The sequence below is a fragment of the Pseudophryne corroboree genome (genome assembly GCF_028390025.1).
Source record: "Pseudophryne corroboree isolate aPseCor3 chromosome 3 unlocalized genomic scaffold, aPseCor3.hap2 SUPER_3_unloc_16, whole genome shotgun sequence".
In the NCBI taxonomy this organism is placed as follows: Eukaryota; Metazoa; Chordata; class Amphibia; order Anura; family Myobatrachidae; genus Pseudophryne; species Pseudophryne corroboree.
This window is the reverse complement of record NW_026967504.1, coordinates 1,158,737-1,179,815: the sequence shown is the minus strand read 5'-3', so window position 1 is coordinate 1,179,815 and position 21,079 is coordinate 1,158,737. Positions and strand designations below refer to the sequence as shown.

Here is a 21,079-nt window from a genome sequence, read left to right as displayed (position 1 = left end):
CGTCACTACTCGGCCAGGGAACCTATTGCTGCTGCCAGACTGGTCTACAAGAAAATGGCCGCCGGCCTCCTGCACTGATGACATGTCCAGTAATAATCGTTACAGGGGGCGGGGCTGTAGGCGGGGTGAAGGAGGGGAGGGGCCAGCAACCAGTAAGCGGCCTGTGCCAATCATACCCTACTTCCTGTCTGTGCGGTCCACCTTACTTCCGTACTGTGCGTTCCACATACAGGAAGTGAGTTTTCGTCGACTGTTGCAGCCTCCCAGTGTCCGTGGAGATCAGGTAATGGCGTCTTACTATACAGGGGGAGCAGCCTGTGGTGTCCTGATATTATTATTATACAGTGTGAGCAGCCTTTGGTGTCCTGTTATTATTACTATACAGGGGGAGCAGCCTGTGATGTCCTGTCATTATTATTACTATACAGGGGGAGCAGCCTGTGGTGTCCTGTTGTTATTATTATACAGAGGGAGTGGCCTGTGGTGTCCTATTATTATTATTATTATTATTATTATACAGAGGGAGCAGCCTGTGGTGTCCTGTTGTTATTATTTTTATACAGGGGGAGCGGCATGTGGTGTCCTGTTGTTATTATTATACAGAGGGAGTGGCCTGTGGTGTCCTGTTATTATTATTATTATTATTATTATTATTATTATACAGAGGGAGCAGCCTGTGGTGTCCTGTTGTTATTATTTTTATACAGGGGGAGCGGCATGTGGTGTCCTGTTGTTGTTATTATTATACAGAGGGAGCGGCCTGTGGTGTCCTGTTGCTATTACTGTTATACAGGGGGAGCAGGTTTTTGTGTACGGTTATTGTACAGGGACAGCGGCTTGTGGTGTCCAGGTATTATTATTATACATTGGGAGTGGTGGTGATGTCCTACAATACAGGAGGAATGGCCTGATGTGTCCTGCTTTTAAAGACATCTGTTATTATTTTTATACTGGGGTGCAGCCTTTAGTGTCGTTATTATTATTAATTTTATTATATGTAATTTTGGGGATTGAAAATATTGCTTAGTATGAAGCAAATGTATATCACACACCTGGGAGTGTACAGGGACATCACTTATATCTATAGTAATGTAACCCCTTTTTTACCTGGCGATACAGTGTATATGTGCAATGTGCCTCCACCCAAGCTATTCAGAGCCCAATACTCTAATCGCTTAGGAATTAAACTACCCCTGTAGTGGTCGCCTATAACATTAGTATGTGATGTAACCAGATAGGACTATGCACATTTACCTATCGTACCTTTCCTTTGTGATTTCAGGCTCTTCCACAGATACGGAGACAGTTCCACCCGTAAGTATACTAGTTTTAATATGCAAGAAGTTATAGGCCACTTTATACAGTTCTATCATATAATACTCAAACCATGAACCGTTCTAATAATATACCCCACCTATACATCAGTGATCGCAAAAATGCGCTATGGCGCGTATTTTACCCAATAATTGATTGAGGGGACTCAAAAATAAAAACACCCAGGGTCCCGCAGGACGCGCTCTGACCAGCAGCGCTGTCAGTCAGATTCCGTCTCCACGGCAGCAGAGGGAGGAACTTGGAAGGGGAGGAGACCCTGTGAGAGTGTGTCTGTGTGTTCTCCCGCCCCGCCTCTCCTCACCGTCTGCTCCGCGCGCGCCGCACATGACAGGAATCATCCTGCTGTGTGTGTGGGCCGTAGCTAGGGCTGTGACCTCCGCGGGCGGGCTGAGGAAATCCACGGTGCCCCTCCAGCGACCTACAGGAGTCAGACAGCGGAGGAAGCAGGAAGATGCCAGCGGTAAGTGGAGGGACAAGAGGCGGCTGCGGGTGCTACAGCATGAGGGTCATATGGGCTGGAGAGGAGTAGGGGGAAGCTCCTGCAGGACCAGACCCGCCCCATTCATTCCCTCTAACCTGCCGCTCTGTATTGTAATCTAAACCCTGTCACCCGCTCCCCTCTTCCACGATACTCTGTTGAAACACCACAGGGCACAGGAGCAGGGTAATACTGGAGGAATACAAGAACTGCCCCCCCTCCCCTTTTCCCCAGTGTGTATAATAACTGCCCCTTCCTCCCTTCTTCTGTGTGTATAACTGCCTCCCCCCCACCCCCCTTCCCCTGTGTGTGTAATAACTCCCCCCCCGCCCCCCTTCCCCTGTGTGTGTGTAATAACTTCCCCCCCCACCCCCCTTCCCCTGTGTGTGTGTAATAACTTCCCCCACCCCCTTCCCCTGTGTGTGTAATAACTCCCCCCCTTCCCCTGTGTGTGTAATAACTCCCCCCCTTCCCCTGTGTGTGTAATAACTTCCCCCTTCCCCTGTGTGTGTAATAACTTCCCCCCCTTCCCCTGTGTGTATAACTGCCTCCCCCCACCCCCGTTCCCCTGTGTGTGTAATAACTTCCCCACTTCCCCTGTGTGTATAACTGCCTCCCCCCCACCCCCTTCCCCTGTGTGTGTAATAACTTCCCCCCTTCCCCTGTGTGTGTAATAACTTCCCCCCTTCCCCTGTGTGTGTAATAACTTCCCCACTTCCCCTGTGTGTATAACTGCTTCCCCCCCACCCCCCTTCCCCTGTGTGTGTAATAACTTCCCCCCTTCCCCTGTGTGTGTAATAACTTCCCCCCTTCCCCTGTGTGTGTAATAACTTCCCCCCTTCCCCTGTGCTCTGCCTGGTGGAATGTGTATAATGCAGTGATTGCAAAATAAGTGCTATGGCGCGTTTTTACGTGCTACAAGCAGAGGGGGACTGTTTTTTTTTAAATGAGCGGGTCCTGTAAGACGTGCTGTCTCTAACTGACCAGTGCGTCTCTGCCAATACCGTTCTTCAGTGCCTCTCTCGCCATTAAATCGCCGCCGGCAGTTTCTCCCTGTCCAATCGCGCTGTCCGCAGCTTCTCCCTGTGCAATCGCGCTGCCCGCAGCTTCTCCCCATCCAATCGCGCTGCCGGCAATGTCTCCCCATTCAAGTGCGGCTGAGATGTGACGTCCCTCCTCCCTGTCCGCCAGCGTACTCGCCGTTCTGCTCCAAACTACAGTAAGAAGCAGCTGCAAGCAGGCGCCGGGGCGGGCTGTGTTATGACACACAGTGGCTGCTCACTAGCCAGCGCAGCGCAATCATTGAGGAAGCCTGTGTCTCTCTGGCTGCATACTTATAATCAACTAACAGGGAGCGTATGTGTGTGGGAGGGAAGAGAGTGTCGGCAGCTAATGATGCAGATATGGAGGATGGGGCAGTGCCCATCATACACTCTGCCCATACCTCCTCAGTGTCCATTATAAACACACCAAATTCTTCCACTGTGGGCAACATACACCCTCCCAACACATACCCACAGAGTGACCATCACATGCACACCCACAGTGGCAATTATATACTGCTCTACCTGGCGCAATGTGTATAATGTGCTCTACCTGGCGTAATGTATATAACGTTCTCTACCTGTCGCAATGTGTGTAACGTTCTCTACCTGTTGCAATGTGTATAACGTGCTCTACCTGGTGTAATGTGTATAACGTGCTCTACCTGCTGCAATGTGTATAACGTTCTCTACCTGTTGCAATGTGTATAACATGCTCTGCCTGGCGCAATGTGTATAACGTGCTCTGCCTGGCGCAATGTGTATAACGTGCTCTACCTGGTGCAATGTGTATAACGTGCTCTGCCTGGTGCAATGTGTATAACGTGCTCTGCCTGGCGCAATGTGTGTAACGTGCTCTGCCTGGCGCAATGTGTATAACGTGCTCTGCCTGGCGCAATGTGTATAACGTGCTCTGCCTGGCGCAATGTGTATAACGTGCTCTGCCTGGCGCAATGTGTATAACGTGCTCTACCTGGTGCAATGTGTGTAACGTGCTCTGCCTGGCGCAATGTGTATAACGTGCTCTGCCTGGCGCAATGTGTATAACGTGCTCTGCCTGGCGCAATGTGTATAACGTGCTCTGCCTGGCGCAATGTATATAGGTGGTTCTACCTGATGCAATGAGTATAATGTGCTCTACCTGGCTCAGTGTGTATATAGGTGCTTCTACCTGGTGCAATGTGTATATATAATGTGCTTTGCCTGGCGCAAAGTGTATAATGTACTCTACCTGGTGCAATGTGTATAATGTGCTCTGCCTGGCTCAGTGTGTATAGGCGGTTCTACCTGGTGCAATGTGTATAATGTGCTCTAACTGGTGCAATGTGTATTAATATGCTCTACCTGGCGCAGTGTGTATAGGTGGTTCTACATGGTGTAATGTGTATAAGCGGCGCTACTCTGTGGTGTAATGTGAATTGGTACTATTATGTGGCCAAGCCCCTTCCCCACAAAGCCAGACCCTTACATTTTTTAAGCGCGCCTTCGGCGCGCACTGTCCATACTTTCCAATATGGGAGGGGGACCACCAATTCACTCTCTGCCAAAGGGCACCAAAATGTCTAGGTACAGCTCTGGAGCAGTGTTCTGTATACTACACAGCCCAGCAGAGCTGTCACCCCCTTCTTCCCCTTGCAACACTTTTGTAGTGTCCAAATCAAGTTGTGGGGTTTCATATTTGAATAATTAATAAGATTAATAACCTTCATTCCGATGGGACCCAGAATAGGACAGGTAGGACCCCAATTTTTAAAAGTGAAGGGTCCCTGGGACCCACTTTTTTTAGGCTCAGCGCGATCACTGATACATAATAACATACCCCACCTATACATAATAATATACCCCACCTATACATAATAATATACCCCACCTATACATAATAATATACCCCACCTATACATAAGGTAATGCATGCAATACAAAAAATATGATTCCATAAGAAAGTTGTGGGGCTGCGTTTGAAAAACCACCCAGGTTCTCTTACTATAATCGTGCACGGTTGGGGCCCTTTCATGTCTGTGTATAAGAAGTACTCTGGGTTATATGGGTATCCACTAGGAGCAATTGTCCTCACAATTGTTGAGCAATGCCTACTTCACGGCAATGAATAGCATGGTTTCCATGGAAGATCTAATTGTAGCGCTCCTAGACAACCTGAAACAGGAAGGTAGTACGTGGAGCTCTCCACCCTGGAATCCATGACACCCGTGGTCTACTCGTTACATATAGTGGGGTGATGATCTGTGTTACCTGTCCCAGTATAAGCATAGCCCCACTGTAGATCCGTGGGGGTGGCTCCAGAACGTACAGAAGTCACTGTTATTGGCACCTGTCTCTGATAGGTGAGGGGTACTTAGTCTCCATAGTGTATTATTTCCAAGTTTAGGTGACCCTGCGCCCTCTCCGAGCTGCTTTCATCATTATACACCACCGCACTCTATGACTGCTATCCTGCTGGTCATTATCTAATGCAGTGGTTCTTAAACTCGGTCCTCATGACCCCACACAGTGCATGTTTTGCAGGTAACCCAGCAAGTGCACAGGTGTATTAATTACTCACACATTTTAAAAGGTCGACAGGTGGAGCTAATTATTTCACTTTTGATTCTGTGAGGAGACCTGCAAAACATGCACTGTGTGGGGTCCTGAGGACCGAGTTTGAGAACCTGTGCTCTAATGGATATGGAGTCTCTAGAGGTGATATTCATACTCCTCAGATCCACCGATGCTGCTGGTCCCTGTGCTACTGTGCTGGGGGCTGGTACTGTAATAGTTAAAGGATGATAGGGAAGTATGCAGATTAGCAGGATTTATATGGGGGCATCCTGCACTTACAATGATAGTGTGCCCGGTCTGGACCTCCCCCCGACTCCTCCACCAACAACCGGGCTCTCCCTGCGGGTTGGATGGGATGAGGGGCACAGCTCTGCCTCGGGGGGGGGAACTGTCTGCTACTGCTGGACTCCTGGTAGCTGCTGCCTGCACTACGGTCTCCTCCCATGTACCAGCCTGCCCCGCCAGCGCTCCGCCTGCCAGCACTCTCCGTGACAACCAGGCACCGGGACGTCCCTGCTCGGCGTCCACCAGGGGAAATTAACACAGCGCTTCTCACCCGCAGCGGGAGACATCCAATTCCTTTCCCCCACAGGGGCTCTCTCACTCGCAGGGAACCGCCTTCCTGTAAGCTCCCTTGTCTCAGCCGCCAGCCTTTTTCTCTCCCCTTAGTCAGCCCACCAACAAAACCACCACTACATGCACCCAGCCACCTCTCTCAGCACACGGGACCTCTGGAAGCTTCTCCACGATCTCCCCCGCGCACTGCACGCTTACCAGAGTCCCCTCACCTTCAGCAGGCACAGAATAATAACATGCATAAACACTATACATTATTGGATCACTAGAAAGATCCAAGTTATTATCACATATGTGGTATACATCAGTTGGCAGCATCTCTATTACCTTATAGAGCTACACATTCATTCATTGATTTGCCCCTCATAGTGTCCCAAGGCCTTCAGATCACTAGGGTACTACAGTAATAATACAGAGACATGACTGGGGAGGTGAGGGGATCTGGGAGCGTCACAATAACGTCACTTCTATCTATAGTAATAATACAGGGACATAACTGGGGAGGTGAGGGGATCTGGGAGCGTCACAATAACGTCACTTCTATCTATAGTAATAATACAGGGACATGACTGGGGAAGTGAGGGGATCTGGAAGTGTCACAATAACGTCACTTATATCTATAGTAATAATACAGGGACATGACTGGGGAGATGAGGGGATCGGGAGTGTCACAGTGACATCACTTATATCTATAGTAATAATACAGGGACATGACTGGGGTCTGAGGAGACTTGGGAGTACAGTAACACCGGGGGATGTGTCTGGGTGATGACTGGAGAGGTGACTGCTGGGAATGGGACATTATACAGTAGCACCGGGGGATTTGTCTGGGTGATGACTGGAGAGGTGACTGCTGGGAATGGGACATTATACAGTAACACCAGGGGACGTGTCTGGGTGATGACTGTATCACTGTGTGTCAGGTGTCTATAAGGTGTCAGGATGTCACTGTCTATGTCTCCATGCAGGAGGGGGAGTATATAGAAGAGCACAGGGGTCTGTACAAGGACGTGATGATGGAGAATCACCGCCCCCTCACATCACTGGGTAAGACTGTCATGTATTGTACAAGGGAGAGCAGGTATGGGGGCCCCCTATATACACACATCATCTGATAATCACATATAAACACTGTACTCAGTCACTGTGTGTCTCCTACAGATGGGCACAGTAACAGAGATACACCAGAGAGATGTCCCCATCCTCTGTATTCCCAGGACTGTACAGAGGAGAATCACAGGACCCCACAGGAGGATCAGGTAGGTGGGATTTAGGGTCTCATCCAATACACCAAAGTGACTGTCACTATATGATGTTCAGAGAAGCTGTGTGCGTATAGTACAGTAATATTATACTGTTTCACCTCAATTTAATCAAACAATATGCAAATGCCATTGTATTTTTTGGGTTATTTAGGTAGAACATCTTTCTCGTATAAAGGCAGAAGCTATAAGGAGAAAAGAAGAGACGGATGTGAGAGATATGAAGGCAGAAGATACAGAAGGAGAAGAAGAGACGGATGTGAGAGATATGAAGGCAGAAGATCTAGAGGGAGAAGAAGAGACGTATGTGACTGATATAAAGGCAGAATATATAGATGGAGAAGAAGAGACATATGTGACTGATATAAAGGCAGAAGATATAGAGGGAGAAGAAGAGACGTATGTGATTGATATGAAGGTAGAAGATACAGAGGGAGAAGAAGAGACGTATGTGACTGATATGAAGGCAGAAGATATAGAGGGAGAAGAAGAGACGTATGTGACTGATATGAAGGCAGAATATACAGAGGGAGAAGAAGAGACATATGTGACTGATATGAAGGAAGAAGATACAGAGGGAGAAGAAGACACGTATGTGAGGGGTGATCAGCAGTGTAAGGAGGAGGAGATCCCTACAGATATCAGCACAGGTGAGTAATAAACACTTATTACAGAAGTCACATATTCTCATTGCTCAGTCACTACAGCAATCTTTTATTCTACGCCCTCCTCCGCCATCAGCCCTGTTCTCAGTTGGGTGTTTTTAACACAAGGCTATCCATGACAAACATCAGATGAAGAGAGTTATTACACACATCACTATAGTGTTATTAAAAGTAACAAGCAGAAGTTTATTTTTAGGGATCATATATAAGTAGTATTGTGTTTTTTGTGTAGCGTCTAATTTGTATGGGATCTAAATTTCTCAGTTTAGCAACCTTTTATTAAATAACCTTCATTTTGTTAGATGATGCACGTATTAAATAACTCCTTGTATATAGTAGACCTATTTGGCCATTTGTGGTCAGGTTTACTATATCTTTACATTTAGCGAGGTGTAGTCGTGGTGTAAAGGACAGAGTGTGATTCCTGATTAGTTAAAAAAACAAATACCAAATACAGAGCAACATCACGAAACAGGTAATTTCAACTTTAAACTTGTCATTTATTTTGTACTGTCTGGACATGGCTACTAATAACAGATGCACAAACATAATTCTTATAGCTATGTGTGTAAATGCTAGAAGCTTAGGAGACAAAATTCCAGAGCTAATTGTGATAATGACCAAGGATAACCTGGATATTGTGTCAATTACAGTCATGGTGCAATGAGAATCATGACTGGGCCATAGCTATACCAGGATACAATTTATTTAGGAAGGATAGAATAGTCAGTATAGGAGGAAGGGTAGCAATGTATGTGGGAAAAAAGCATAAATGCTACTTCAATTGACACAAAACATTGAAGAAAATCTGAGGCCCTTTGGGTCACCACAGAAACCGTGGAGAAGGACATTATTCGCATTGGGGTGATCTGTAGACCACCTGGCCAGGGGCAGGATTTGGATAGGAATCTATTGTTGGACATCACTAAAATGGCTTTAAAGGGAGAAGTCATAATCATGGGAGACTTTAATTTAACTGATGCAAATTGGGAGGGGTCTTTTGCAAGTTCAGCTACAAGTGGCAAATTTCTATATTCCTTACAGGGAGCATCTCTCAATAAACAGCAGATATTTCCCTTCTGCATAGAAAAGCGGTTGGGAAAGAAAGAAGTAAACATCCTTTCTCTTTCATCCACTAGGGGACACTGGAGTCTTATACAGTAGGGGTGTGAAGCTTTCAACCGGAGGTGTGGCACAATCTAAAAATTAGTATTGTCTGCACAGCCGGCTCCTCCCCCTTCACATCCCTCAGTTTGAAAAATTGTGCCAAGGAGGTACAAGCACAAGAAGGGAGCTCCTCCTCCATTTCAGTACTGAGACTGAGTTAACCTAATGTAAAGGGGGACGAAAGTCTTAAGAATAGAGAGACAATGATCCTTACTAAATGGGATCTGCATCTCTCCTCAGAAAATCCGGAGCACAGAGTCAGCAGTGAGTACTGGTTGTAAAGGGGCCCTAGTTACAGTTAAACTTACGGTAACCATAGCTTCTTCATGGATCCAGGAGGCAGTTTGACAGACTTCCTCCCACGGACCGCACACAACGCTGCTACCTTCTGGCTCTTAGCCCTGGGACTCAGCAGCGCAGCTTCCCCGCTGCCCCCTCCTTCCGCTGCCGCTGTGACAGAACAATCGGTCTGAAACACTCCCTGGCCGTCTATACACTCCCGCTTCATGTCAGCTCCCCCGCCCTCCTTCCTCTACCGACAGAGGGCTGAGGGAGAAGCAGCGCGGCTGTCAGCGGCAGCGTATACCGCCGCCTCTTAAACACACAGCGGGGCGCTTGAAAAGAGCGCCGCCGCCCACTGAAACGACATATCTCTCATGGCTGCAGCCGCAGCTTCTCCTGCACTCGCCGGGACCCGGGCTATATCCCCCGCACACTTCCTCCCACCGTCGGCGCTAGTACGAGGGCGCGGAGGGCTGGAAAAGATGACGGGGGAACAAGCAGCAGCGGCTTCTCATACGCTGCTGCCTTATAACTTAAGACCTGGTAGGCTAGCAGCGCAGCTCCTCCGCCGCTCCCCTTTTATAGAGAGTAGAGGCTATTCCATTTGGGGGTTAGATGATGTTTGATGAGTTAGACAAGTGGATTTCACAAGCAACTGCAGTGACATCTACCTTTCTACCTACTTCTTACTCGAGCACCACGTCACACGTTAGAGGAGGTTGCTCGGGACCAGTGTTTAAATTCATTTGATCGCTGTCGTACCGAGCCAGAAGAGGTTTTGGAGCAACAGACTCGTGGAACCAGAGGTAGAGGTCATTCACAGTCGACACCAGAAAAGCAGGGCAGACCTGCTGACAAACCCGTGGTATGATGGTTTTCCTGCTCACCTGGGGTCCCCCTTGGGGGGCGCAGAGTTGGAAGGTTTTCGGGACGCCTGGACCAAAACATCACCAGACGTCTGGATCATCCAGATATTTCCCAGGGTTATAGGATAGTTTACAAGAGCGTCCACACGGTCCATTTATTTGCAGCGCGAGGGCCTAGGTGCCCGTTGTGAGCAGGAGCGTTACAGGAGGCAACTTCAAAGACTCCTGCATACAAAGGGTTAAGTCGCCAGTCCCATATCCTCAATGAGGAACAGGATTTTATTCAAAACTTTTGGTAGTGCAAAATACCTTCATATCCCGATTTGGACGTCTCACCAAGCTTACTTAAGATTTGCACCGGTGTGGGATCACTACCGAATCAGGGCTCTGCCATTCGGTCTATCATCAGCTCCAAGAATCTTTATAAAGATCAAAGCAATAGTGGTGACAGGATTGAGACAGGGGTCACGATCATACCTTATCTAGACAATCTACTGATCAAGGCCTCATCTCAGAAACAGCTGATAAAGGATGCTCAGGCATCTCATCAATTTCTCATTCAACATGGGTGGATTGTGAACCTCCAGAAATCCAACCACATGCCAACTCCACAGATTCATTTCCTCGATTTCATCTTGGACACGATACAATTAAGAGTATTCCTACCAGAGAACTAGATCTAGGACCCACAGAGGTTAGTGGCTCAGGTACTAAGGACACAGACGGGTTCTCTACACCTCTGTGCTACTTCTCGAGAAGAGGGTGGCGCCGTTCGCAGCTCTCCGGTACGGCGGACTTCATTCCTGACCATTCCAGATGAAACTCATTGCTCAGGGAGCAGGTTCGCACTGGCTTCTACATCGAAGAATCCAGCTTCCACCACACATACGAACCTACTTGATTTGGTGGTCGTTGCACAAGAATCTCGCAGCAGGCAAGAGATTCGGCATTTGGGATTGGAGGATCCTGACAACGGACGCCACTCTCAGAGGTTGCGGTGCCGTCCTAGTGGAACAAATTCCTAATGGTTTGCAGATTCAAGATGGAATAAATCCAGTCAGTTATTGTGGGTTTAGAACATGGAGGGGTCATGGTATCCATGGACATAAAGGATGGACGTTACAGGAGAGCAGCCTACCCATAGACATTCTCGAACTGAGAGCAGTTTACAATGTGCTTCTCTTAGCCGCAGACCTAGTCATGGGTCAACACTTAAAGATACAGTCGGACAATGTCACGATGACGTCTTACATAAACCATCAAGGAGGAACAAAGAGCAGGATGGCGTTAAAGGAAGCCACAAAGATCTTTTTGTGGGCAAAAAGGCGAAACATCATCCTCTCAGCAGTGTTCATTCCAGGTGTAGAAAACTGTGAAGCAGATTATCTCAGCCGCCAGGACATGCATCCGGGAGAGTGGTGCCTACATCCACGGATTTTCGAAATGGTGTTGAGGAGATGGGGTCTATCTCAAGTCGATCTAATGGCGTCTTGGCAAAACCATCAGCTGCCTAGATATGTGTCCAGGACAAAAGATCCAGCAGCAGAAGGAGTGGACGCATTAACACTTCCTTGGTGTTACAGGAGGGTTTACATTTTTCCACCTTTCCCACTCATACCCAGGGTTCTGAAACGGTTGAAACGAGAACGAGTGTGGGCATTTCTAATCGCACTAGATTAGCCCCGCAAGAGTTGGTACTCAGACCTGCGAGGGTTACTAGTGGAAGATCCTTGGCGGTTACCTCAGAGGGAGGACCTGCTATCTCAGGGACTGTTCCAACACCCACACCTGCACAGGCTGCGTTTAACGGCGTGGCTATTGAAACCCGGATCTTAAGAAACGGAAGGATACCAAGAACGGCCATTCCTACAATGTTTGCCGCTAGGAAGCCGGTCACAGCCATGCACTACTACAGGATTTGGAAGAGGTACATGGACTTATGTCAAGAATGTGGGTGGAATTCAACGATCTTCCACTTATCCAGACTTCTACTTTTCCTTCAGGCCGGTCTAGATGTAGGACTGAGGCTAGGCCCTCTGAAGGTTCAAATTTCGTTTCTCTCTATACTATTTCAACAAGCGGTTAGCATTCTTGCCAGAGGTTCAAACCTTTTTACAGGGGGTTCTGAGGATACAACCCCCTTTTAGTCCTACCACTGCGCCATGGGACTTAAATTTGGTGTTGGAATTTTTGAGATCTCCAACTTTTGAGCCGTTAGCAAGAACAGACCTGAAATATCTCTTTTGGAAGGTCACATTATTGATTGCCTTGGTTTCGGCCAGGCGGGTTTCTGAGTTGGGAGCCTTATCGTGTAAGAGTCCTATGAATGTTTCATGAGGATAGGGCAGAACTCCGTACAAGAGCAGGTTTCCTTCCTAAGGTTTGTTTCACGTAAACCAGCCAATTGTGGTCCCATCTTTTCAGGGTCTCGCAGATGGGGAAGTGTCCTTGGATGTTGTCTGAGCTTTAAGGGTATATGTACAAGTTACGTCGTCCTTCAGAAAGTCGGACCATTGTTTGTTCTTTATGATGGGCCAAAGAAGGGGTGCCAGCATCTAAGCAGCCTTTGTCTAGATGGATTCGACTTGCCATTCGGCAAGCTTATATTTCCTGTGGCAAACAGGTTACGGTTCAGACGGGTGCTCATACCACCAGATCAGTGGGTGCCTCATGGGCGGCTGCCAGATGTGTTTCCACTACTCAACAGACAATGAGGAGTGGGTGCAAATCCACTCCCCCAAATTCCCTTCCGCACGCTGAAAATGACCCTGTAACCATACCTGAACCTATCTGGTAATAAAATTCAGAGAATTAGTCACAAATGTTTGCAAACACATGTTTAGCTGCTGAGCCACGTCACGCCTTCTCTGATACAGCAGTCCTAACCTACATAATAGCAGTGCCCACATAGGGCCATGTAATTTGTCACAGTAGGCCTCATGATAAAGGCTATTACTAAAACACTTCCAGACAGACAGCTAACTTACCCTGGAGTCACCCCCAGGATCTCCCATTGGCACTACAAGGAACAGCATGCCTTCCAAATGCTGCTCCCATTCAATTCCACTACTCAACTTTGCAGAGCGGCGACGTGGTCCTCAGCCCACACGTTCGTGAAATTTGACAAGTTTGATACCTTTGGGTCCGTAGACTGTAAGTTCGGACGTTTTTTTGGGAGCACTCTTGTTAATTTAATTGCAATTAAAATATAACCTTTAGGAAATATACACTAAAAATTCATATAAATTGATCCTACTTAATTAAAAGAAAGATTACTATTGACTGAATTGTCTTACTATCAGTATTATATCAATCAGGGTGAAAAATATTTTATTTAGAAGAAATATATTCATATGTGTAATACTTTACCATCTAGAACAATGCCAGACAGCCGTGGGCTCTCCCTATTGTTTCCTGTAAATAGAATCAGTTACATGTGCATGGTATCCACACATACACCTTATTCATTATCATTTTCAGAAGGGAGACGCTGAGTCTTATATATACTGTCTATGTATGGTAGGTATCCCTTCCATAACTACCATACATAGACAGGAAAACTATGTATATAGGAAACTATAGGTCTGTAAGACAATACAGAAGAAACTATAGGTCAGCAAGACAATAGAGAAGGAAACTATAGGTCAGTAAAACAATACAGAATAAACTATAGGTCAGCAAGACAATACAGAAGGAAACTATAGGTCAGAAAGACTACAGTAAGCCACTATACGTCAGTAAGACAAACTATAGGTCATTAAGACAATACAGAAGAAACTATAGGTCAGTAAGACAATACAGAAGAAACTAGGTCAGTAAGTCAATACAGTAGGAAACTATAGGTCAGTAAGACAATACAGTAGGAAACTATAGGTCAGTAAGACAATACACTAAGAAACTAGGTCAGTAAGACAATACAGTAGGAAACTAGGTCAGTAAAACAATACAGAAGAAACTAGGTCAGCAAGACAATACAGTAGGAAACTATAGGTCAGTAAGACAATACAGTAGGAAACTATAGGTCAGTAAGACAATACAGTAAGAAATAATATGTCAGTTAGACAATACAGTAAGAAACTATAGGTCAGTAAGACATTACAGAAGGAAACTAAGTCAATAAAACAATACAGAAGAAACTATAGGTCAGTAAAACAATACAGAAGAAACTATAGGTCAGTAAGACAATACAGTAGTAAACTATAGGTCAGTAAGACAATATGGAAGGAAACTATAGGTCAGTAAGACAATACAGAAGGAAACTATAGATCAGTAAGACAATGCAGAAGGAAACTATAGGTCACTAAGACAATACTGAAGGAAACTATAGGTCAGTAAGACAATACTGTAGGAAACTATAGGTCACTAAGACAATACTGAAGGAAACTATAGGTCAGTAAGACAATACTGTAGGAAACTATAGGTCAGTAAGACAATGCAGTGAGAATACTGGGGATGGCAGTAGTGAATGAAAGGGGGAAGGAGTAGGGGGTAGGGAAAGAGCAGCCGGCAAGAGTATTAACATGGGTATTAAAGTTTTTACCAAAACACTAGCTAATAATGATTATGGGTCACCGTTGCTGCATAAAGAGAATGATGCCCCTAGCACAGGGGGAAATACTGATCTTAATTGTATGTATGTAAACGCTAGAAGCCTTACAGGAAAAAGGGGGAACTAGAAATCCTCGCAGCAAGCAAACAGTATGATACTATAGGCATTACTGAAACTTTGGTGGGACGAATCTCATTATTGGACAGTCAATCTAGAGGGTTATACGCTGTTCAGGAGAGACCGCTTAAATAAACGGGGTGGAGGGGTATGTCTTTATGTAAAGCCGTTATTAAAACCTCATATACGGGAAGATATTCAAGAGGGGACTGTAAATACTGTTGAGACGTTATGGGTAGAAATTGCATGCGAGGGTAAAGCAATAAAAAAAGTTATTGGGGTTATGCTACAGGCCGCCTGGTATTAATGTGTCTGATGAGGAATTGTTGCTGAAGCAAATTGAAAGAGCAGCAGGAGTAGGAGACATAGTAGTGATGGGAGACTTTAACTATCCAGAGATAAACTGGAAAATCCATTCATGTGATACTGCTAGGGGTAATATGTTTTTACACACACTAATGATATCTACTTCATTCAATTAATCGAGGAACCAACTGGTACAATGCAATCTTAGTCCTGGTATTAACAAACAATGAGGAATTGGTATCAAATATTATAGTAGGGGAGCCCATAGGAAACAGCGACCACGATATGGTCTCATTCAATATCAGCGTTCATAAGCAGTCCTATACTGGCTCAAGGATTGTAACAAAATATGCAAAAAAGAAATAAGAGCGGCTAAAGTAGAAACTGAAAAACTAGTAGCGAAGGAAAGCAAAGCAAATCCCATTTTTTTTTTAAGTATATCAACAGCAAGATATTAAAGGAGAGTATAGACCAGTGTTTCCCAACCACGTCCTCAAGGCACACTAAAGGTGGGTACACACTAATAGATATATCTGCAGATCAGTTGATCTGCAGATATATCTATGGACGGATCGGGCAGTGTGTTCAGCATACACACTGCCCGATCCGTTGGGGACTGACGTCATGAACTGGGCGGGCATGTACACACACCCGCCCAGTCCAGCTGTCAATCACCGCCGGCCGCCGCAGCATGTGTACGGGCGGTCGGCCAACCGCCCCGTACACACACAGCGACGCGTCAATATATCGGTAGATATATTGGCTGTCGGCTGTGCTGCGCGGCCGACGCGATACGTCTGTGAACGACGGAGTTCACAGGCGTATCGGCCGTACACACTGGCCGACGGTCCCGCGATATATCGGCCATTCAAAACAACGGCCGATATATCGACCAGTGTGTACGTGCCTTAACAGTCCTGGTTTTAGTGACATCCAGGCTTGAACACAGGTGACATAATTAGTACCTCAGTTATTTTGATGTAACCATCTGTGCTGAAGCCTGGATATCACTAAAACCTGCACTGTTGGTGTGCCTTGAGGACCGCGTTTGGCAATTCCTGCTATAGACCCTTTAAAAGACAAATTGGGAGTCTTAATCAAAAATGATAATGACATAGCGGACAAACTAAATTCGTTTTTTTTCAACTGTATGTACAAGAGAAGACCAAATGCAGGGACTAACACACAATGTCAACAAAGATAATGTCCCACTGCTAAGTGCTTATTTATGTGAGGAGGTAGTCTGTGACCGATTAATAAATGTAAAGATTAATAAGTCACCGGGTCCCGATGGAATTCACCCAAGAGTTCTTATGGAGCTTCACTCTGAACTTGCAAGGCCGCTATTTTTGATCTTTAAAGATTCAGTTATATCAGGTATGGTTCCCAAAGACTGGCGTATAGCGGAAGTACAGATGGGTCTACTGTTATATTGACTAGTTTTCTGCACCTAGGCACAACATGACTTATTAGCATAAACCCTTCATCTATTGTTCTCAGCAGCAATACAATACAGAGAACAATACAGCAGGGGATTAAGTCCGACTGGCCAGTCTCAGTTAATCCTATTAAAGGTCAAGATAAACGTGGACCCATCTGTAGTGCCAATATTCAAAAAGGGGAGTAAAGCTAAACCAGGTAATTATAGACCAGTTAGTCTTACATCTATAGTGGGGAAAGTATTGGAAGGTATTCTAAGGGATTCAGAAGTTCAATAAGGTCATTAAAAGGAACCAACATGGATTTGTGAAGGACAGATCATGTCAAACCAACTTACTTGGCTTTTATGAAACAGTAAGTGCGATCTTTGATCAAGGTAAGGTGGTGGATGTCATCTTTTTAGACTTTGCCAAAGCTTTCGACACAGTACCACACATGCGTCTTATCTATAAGCTTCAAGGAATAGGGCTAGGGAGCACAATATGCACTTGGGTCAGTAATTGGTTAGATAATAGGGAGCAGCGCTTTGTGGTTAATGGATCATTTTCGAATTGGACTGAAGTGCTAAGTGGTGTGCCACAAGGGTCTGTACCAGGACCACTATTGTTCACGACCTGTCAGAAGGTCTATGGAGCATGGTGTAAATTTTTGCAGACGATACCAAATTGTGTAAGGTTATAAATAACGGAGGGGGGTGCTGAGTCTTCAGAACGACTTGGTTAAACTAGAAGCATGGGCAGCCAAATCGAGAATGAGCTTCAACACAGACAAGTGTAAGTTAATGCACTGTGATAGCAAGAACAAAAATTACACCTACCTACTAAATGGGGTAATATTAGGGGATTCTGTACTGGAAAAGGACTTAGGTGTCCTCGTAGATAGCAAGCTAAGCAGCAGTACCCAAAGTAGGAGTGCAGCAAAGAAGGCTAATAAGATATTAGCATGCATAAAACGGGGAATTGATGCTAGGGACGAGCGTATTATACTCCCGTTATATAAATCACTAGTGAGGACACATCTTGAATACTGTAACAATAGTTTCAGGGAAAAAAATTGTGCGCAATCTAGCTGCTGGAAGAGACACACTTTCCTGAAGGATTCTTCTCCCTTAACCATAAGTGCCACAATAAAAGAAAAAATGGAAAGCGTAACTTATCCTGCGCTCGTCTTTGTTTCCATCGACAGTATAAAATTCATAAAATACACTTATAAAATCCATACACATATTCATAGCAGCAAAAATTGAATGAAATAGATTGCACAGAAATCCTCATGGGCAGAAAAAAGACTGGTGGATAATTACCAATGTGTATAGAACTGTGAAAACAGTTCTAAACCTGCATGCAGGTTTTTGTTTTGGAGGATCCCGGGAATCCCTGGAACAGAATGGCAAGTCCTCCAGTAAAATGTCCCACGGCTCCTGTGCGTTCCACCGACGCGTTTCTACTCCAGACCGGAGTGTTTTTCAGGTGTGATGTTCAGTGATTCAGGAACTCTGCTGCCAGACACAGCAATGGCTACTCTCTGCTCCTGCTGCCTTGTACTGATTTAGAACTGTTTTCACAGTTCTATACACATTGGTAATTATCCACCAGTCTCTTTTCTGCCCATGAGGATTTCTGTGCAATCTATTTAATGAAAGTTTTGCTGCTATGAATATGTGTATGGATTTTATAAGTGTATTTTATGAATTTTATATGTATTAAATTGTGATTCACTATATCGATTTCTTTAAAGTTTTTTATGCACCAATATAATTTGCACTGAGCATCTGAATACTGTCGATGGAAACAAAGACGAGCGCAGGATAAGTTACGCTTTCCATTTTTTCTTTTATTGTGGCACATCTTGAATACTGTGTGCAGTTGTGGGCACCATACTACAAAAAGGATATCCTGGAGCTAGAAAAGGTTCAGAGGCGGGCGACCAAACTAATTAAGGGCATGGAGACTCTGGAATACGAGGAAAGGCTTGCTAGGCTAGGCATGTTTATACTGGAAAAGAGGAGACTAAGAGGGGATATGATCAACATCTACAATTATATAAGGGGACAATACACAGAGCTTGCGCGTGACCTGTTTTTGGTAAGATCAGCACAGAGGACTCGTGGACACTTTCTTAGGTTAGAGGAGAGAAGATTCCGCATAAAGCGGGGAAATGTTTTTTTTTCACAGTAAGGACAATACGTGTTTGGAATTCCCTGCCTGAGAGTTGTAATGGCGGACTCAGTCAACACCTTTAAGAATGGGTTGGATAAATTCCTAATGGATAAGGATATCCAGGATTATGGTGCGTAGTCAGGCACTATAGTTATTAGAAAAAAAGGAATAAACACAACGGCTGACATCAGCATCAGACAAAATTTAGTCCAAAAATAATACTGCACAGGAAACCACAAATAGGTTGAACTCGATGGACAAATTGTCTTTTCTCTTACGTCCTAGAGGATGCTGGGGTCCATATTAGTACCATGGGGTATAGACGGGTCCACCAGGAGCCATTGGCACTTAAAGAGTTTAATAGAGTGGGCTGGCTCCTCCCTCTGCCCCTCCGTTTAGAAAATGTGCCCGGAGGAGTTGGTCACAGCTAGGGGAGCTCTACAAAGCGTTCTTAGTAAAAGTTTTTCTTAGAGTTTTTATATTACAGGGAGGCTGCTGGCAACAGTCTCCCTGCATCGAGGGACTGAGGGGGGAGCAGTGTCCGCCCTGCGGGGTCTGAGCCACTGTCTCCGCTGACTGGACACTGAGCTCCAGAGGGGATAGATTGCTCCCGGCCACAGGGGAACGCTCACCCCAGCAGCATGCCGCCACCCCCTTGCAGAGCTGAAGTGTGGCGCTGAGTCACCGTCCCCCCCTAACAAGCAGGGGGTCGGTGTGAAGATGGCTACAGGGTAGGAGCGCAGTATTAACTGTGCTCCCGGACGGCTCAGCGGTACCTAGGTGCGGCGCTGTGAGGGGCACCCCGAGTCAGCGCCTGACCCTACACTGACCATTCCAGCCTGTCGGGGTCTGCGGATCTCAGCCAGCACACACAACCTCAGGCCAAGTGGAAGATCAGTCCCTCCAGTGCAACTCCAGCTATCTGTACGGTACCGGGGGGGGGGGGGGGGAGGCTGTGTAAGACTGTGTCACCTATTAAGGGACACAGTCAGCGTTGGTTTGGGGTCTCCCTATACCTAAAATAGCGCTGTGTGTGGGTTGGCTCCAATCTCTGTGTCTTTGCCATTTTTGGGGGGAGAACTCTGTCTGCCAGTACCCTGTGTGTATGTGAGGTGAGTAGTGTGTAACAGCAAACATGTCTATAGACTCTTTCATATGCTGCAGAGGATTTATCTTCTCGGGAAGATCCCATCCCATGTAGTCAGGATTGCACTGTTGTAGCGCAGATCCCAGCTAGAGAACTGGAGTGGTTAGCCTCTCTTAGGGAGACTATTTCTCAGATTTCTGAGAGGGTTACAAGAACTGAGCATGCAACTCAGGTACTGCAATCCTCTATGGTTGTATGGTCTGATACTGCTCCCTCGGGGTCCCCTGCGGTTCATTCTCACAAACGTGCGCTTGCCAAGATTACGCAGGATGACACGGACACCGATTCTGACACTGCAGACGGTGACGGGGATGTGTCGTGGGGGACGGCGTCATTTGCTAAGGGGGTACAGTTGATGATTGAGGCCATACGGGATGTGTTGCGTATTTTGGACACTCCTCCTGAGCAGGTAGAGGAGGCCTTTTTCACGGACAGTAAGAAGCCCCTCTCACCTCTACAGCATCTAAGGAATTAAATGCTATATTTGAAAAGGCCTGGGAAAATCCAGTGAAAAAATTACAGATCCCTAAGAAGGTCTTGGTTGCTTTTCCATTCCCAGAGGATGATAGAATGAAATGGGAGTCTCCACCTATAGTGGTCGCCTCTGTTTCCAGGCTGTCAAAATAAGTGGTTTTACCAGTCCCGGGATCTACCACGTTGAAGGACCCGGCTGATCGCAAGGTGGATGCTATGCTCAAATCCATATATACGGCTTCAGGGGCTATACTGCAGCCTACTATTGCCTGTGCATGGATTTCTAAAGCTGCAGCCAGGTGGTCAATCACTCTGCAGGAGGACTTGACTACAATGGATAAAGGTGACAATGATTTATTCTTACGTAACATTCAGGATTCTGCAGCGTTCCTGGTAGATTCCAAGAAGGACCTGGGTTCCACGGCTACGGGGATCTCCTCCATGTCTGTCTCGGCTCGCAGGGGTCCTAGGCTGCGCCAATGGTCTGCAGACGCAGAATCCAGGAAAAGCGTGGAGGGCCTACCCTACACAGGTCAGGCTTTATTTGGGGAGGCGCTGGATGCGTGGATTGCCATGGCTACCGAGGGTAAGTCTCCTTTTCTCCCCTCAGCTGCACCGGCTACGAAGAAGCCTTTTACACCAGTCACGTCACAGGCC

The 21,079-nt window shown here is 46.2% G+C and overlaps 1 protein-coding gene across 2 annotated transcripts in view; it reads left to right on the top strand.

Moving 5' to 3' along the window:
* The first annotated feature begins 235 nt into the window (after positions 1–235).
* Positions 236–21,079, top strand: part of LOC134983484 (zinc finger protein 260-like) — a 35,604-nt gene continuing 14,760 nt past the window's right edge. The window contains exons 1-5 of one of the 2 annotated variants that reach the window (XM_063949153.1): positions 236–283; positions 1,283–1,314; positions 6,957–7,035; positions 7,150–7,251; positions 7,409–7,900. In XM_063949153.1, coding sequence (XP_063805223.1) covers positions 7,002–7,035; positions 7,150–7,251; positions 7,409–7,900 — 628 coding nt within the window. In that variant the 5' untranslated portion in view covers positions 236–283; positions 1,283–1,314; positions 6,957–7,001. Of the gene's footprint in view, positions 284–1,282; positions 1,315–6,956; positions 7,036–7,149; positions 7,252–7,404; positions 7,901–21,079 lie in introns of those variants that run through there. The other variant, XM_063949154.1, reaches the window with a different exon arrangement.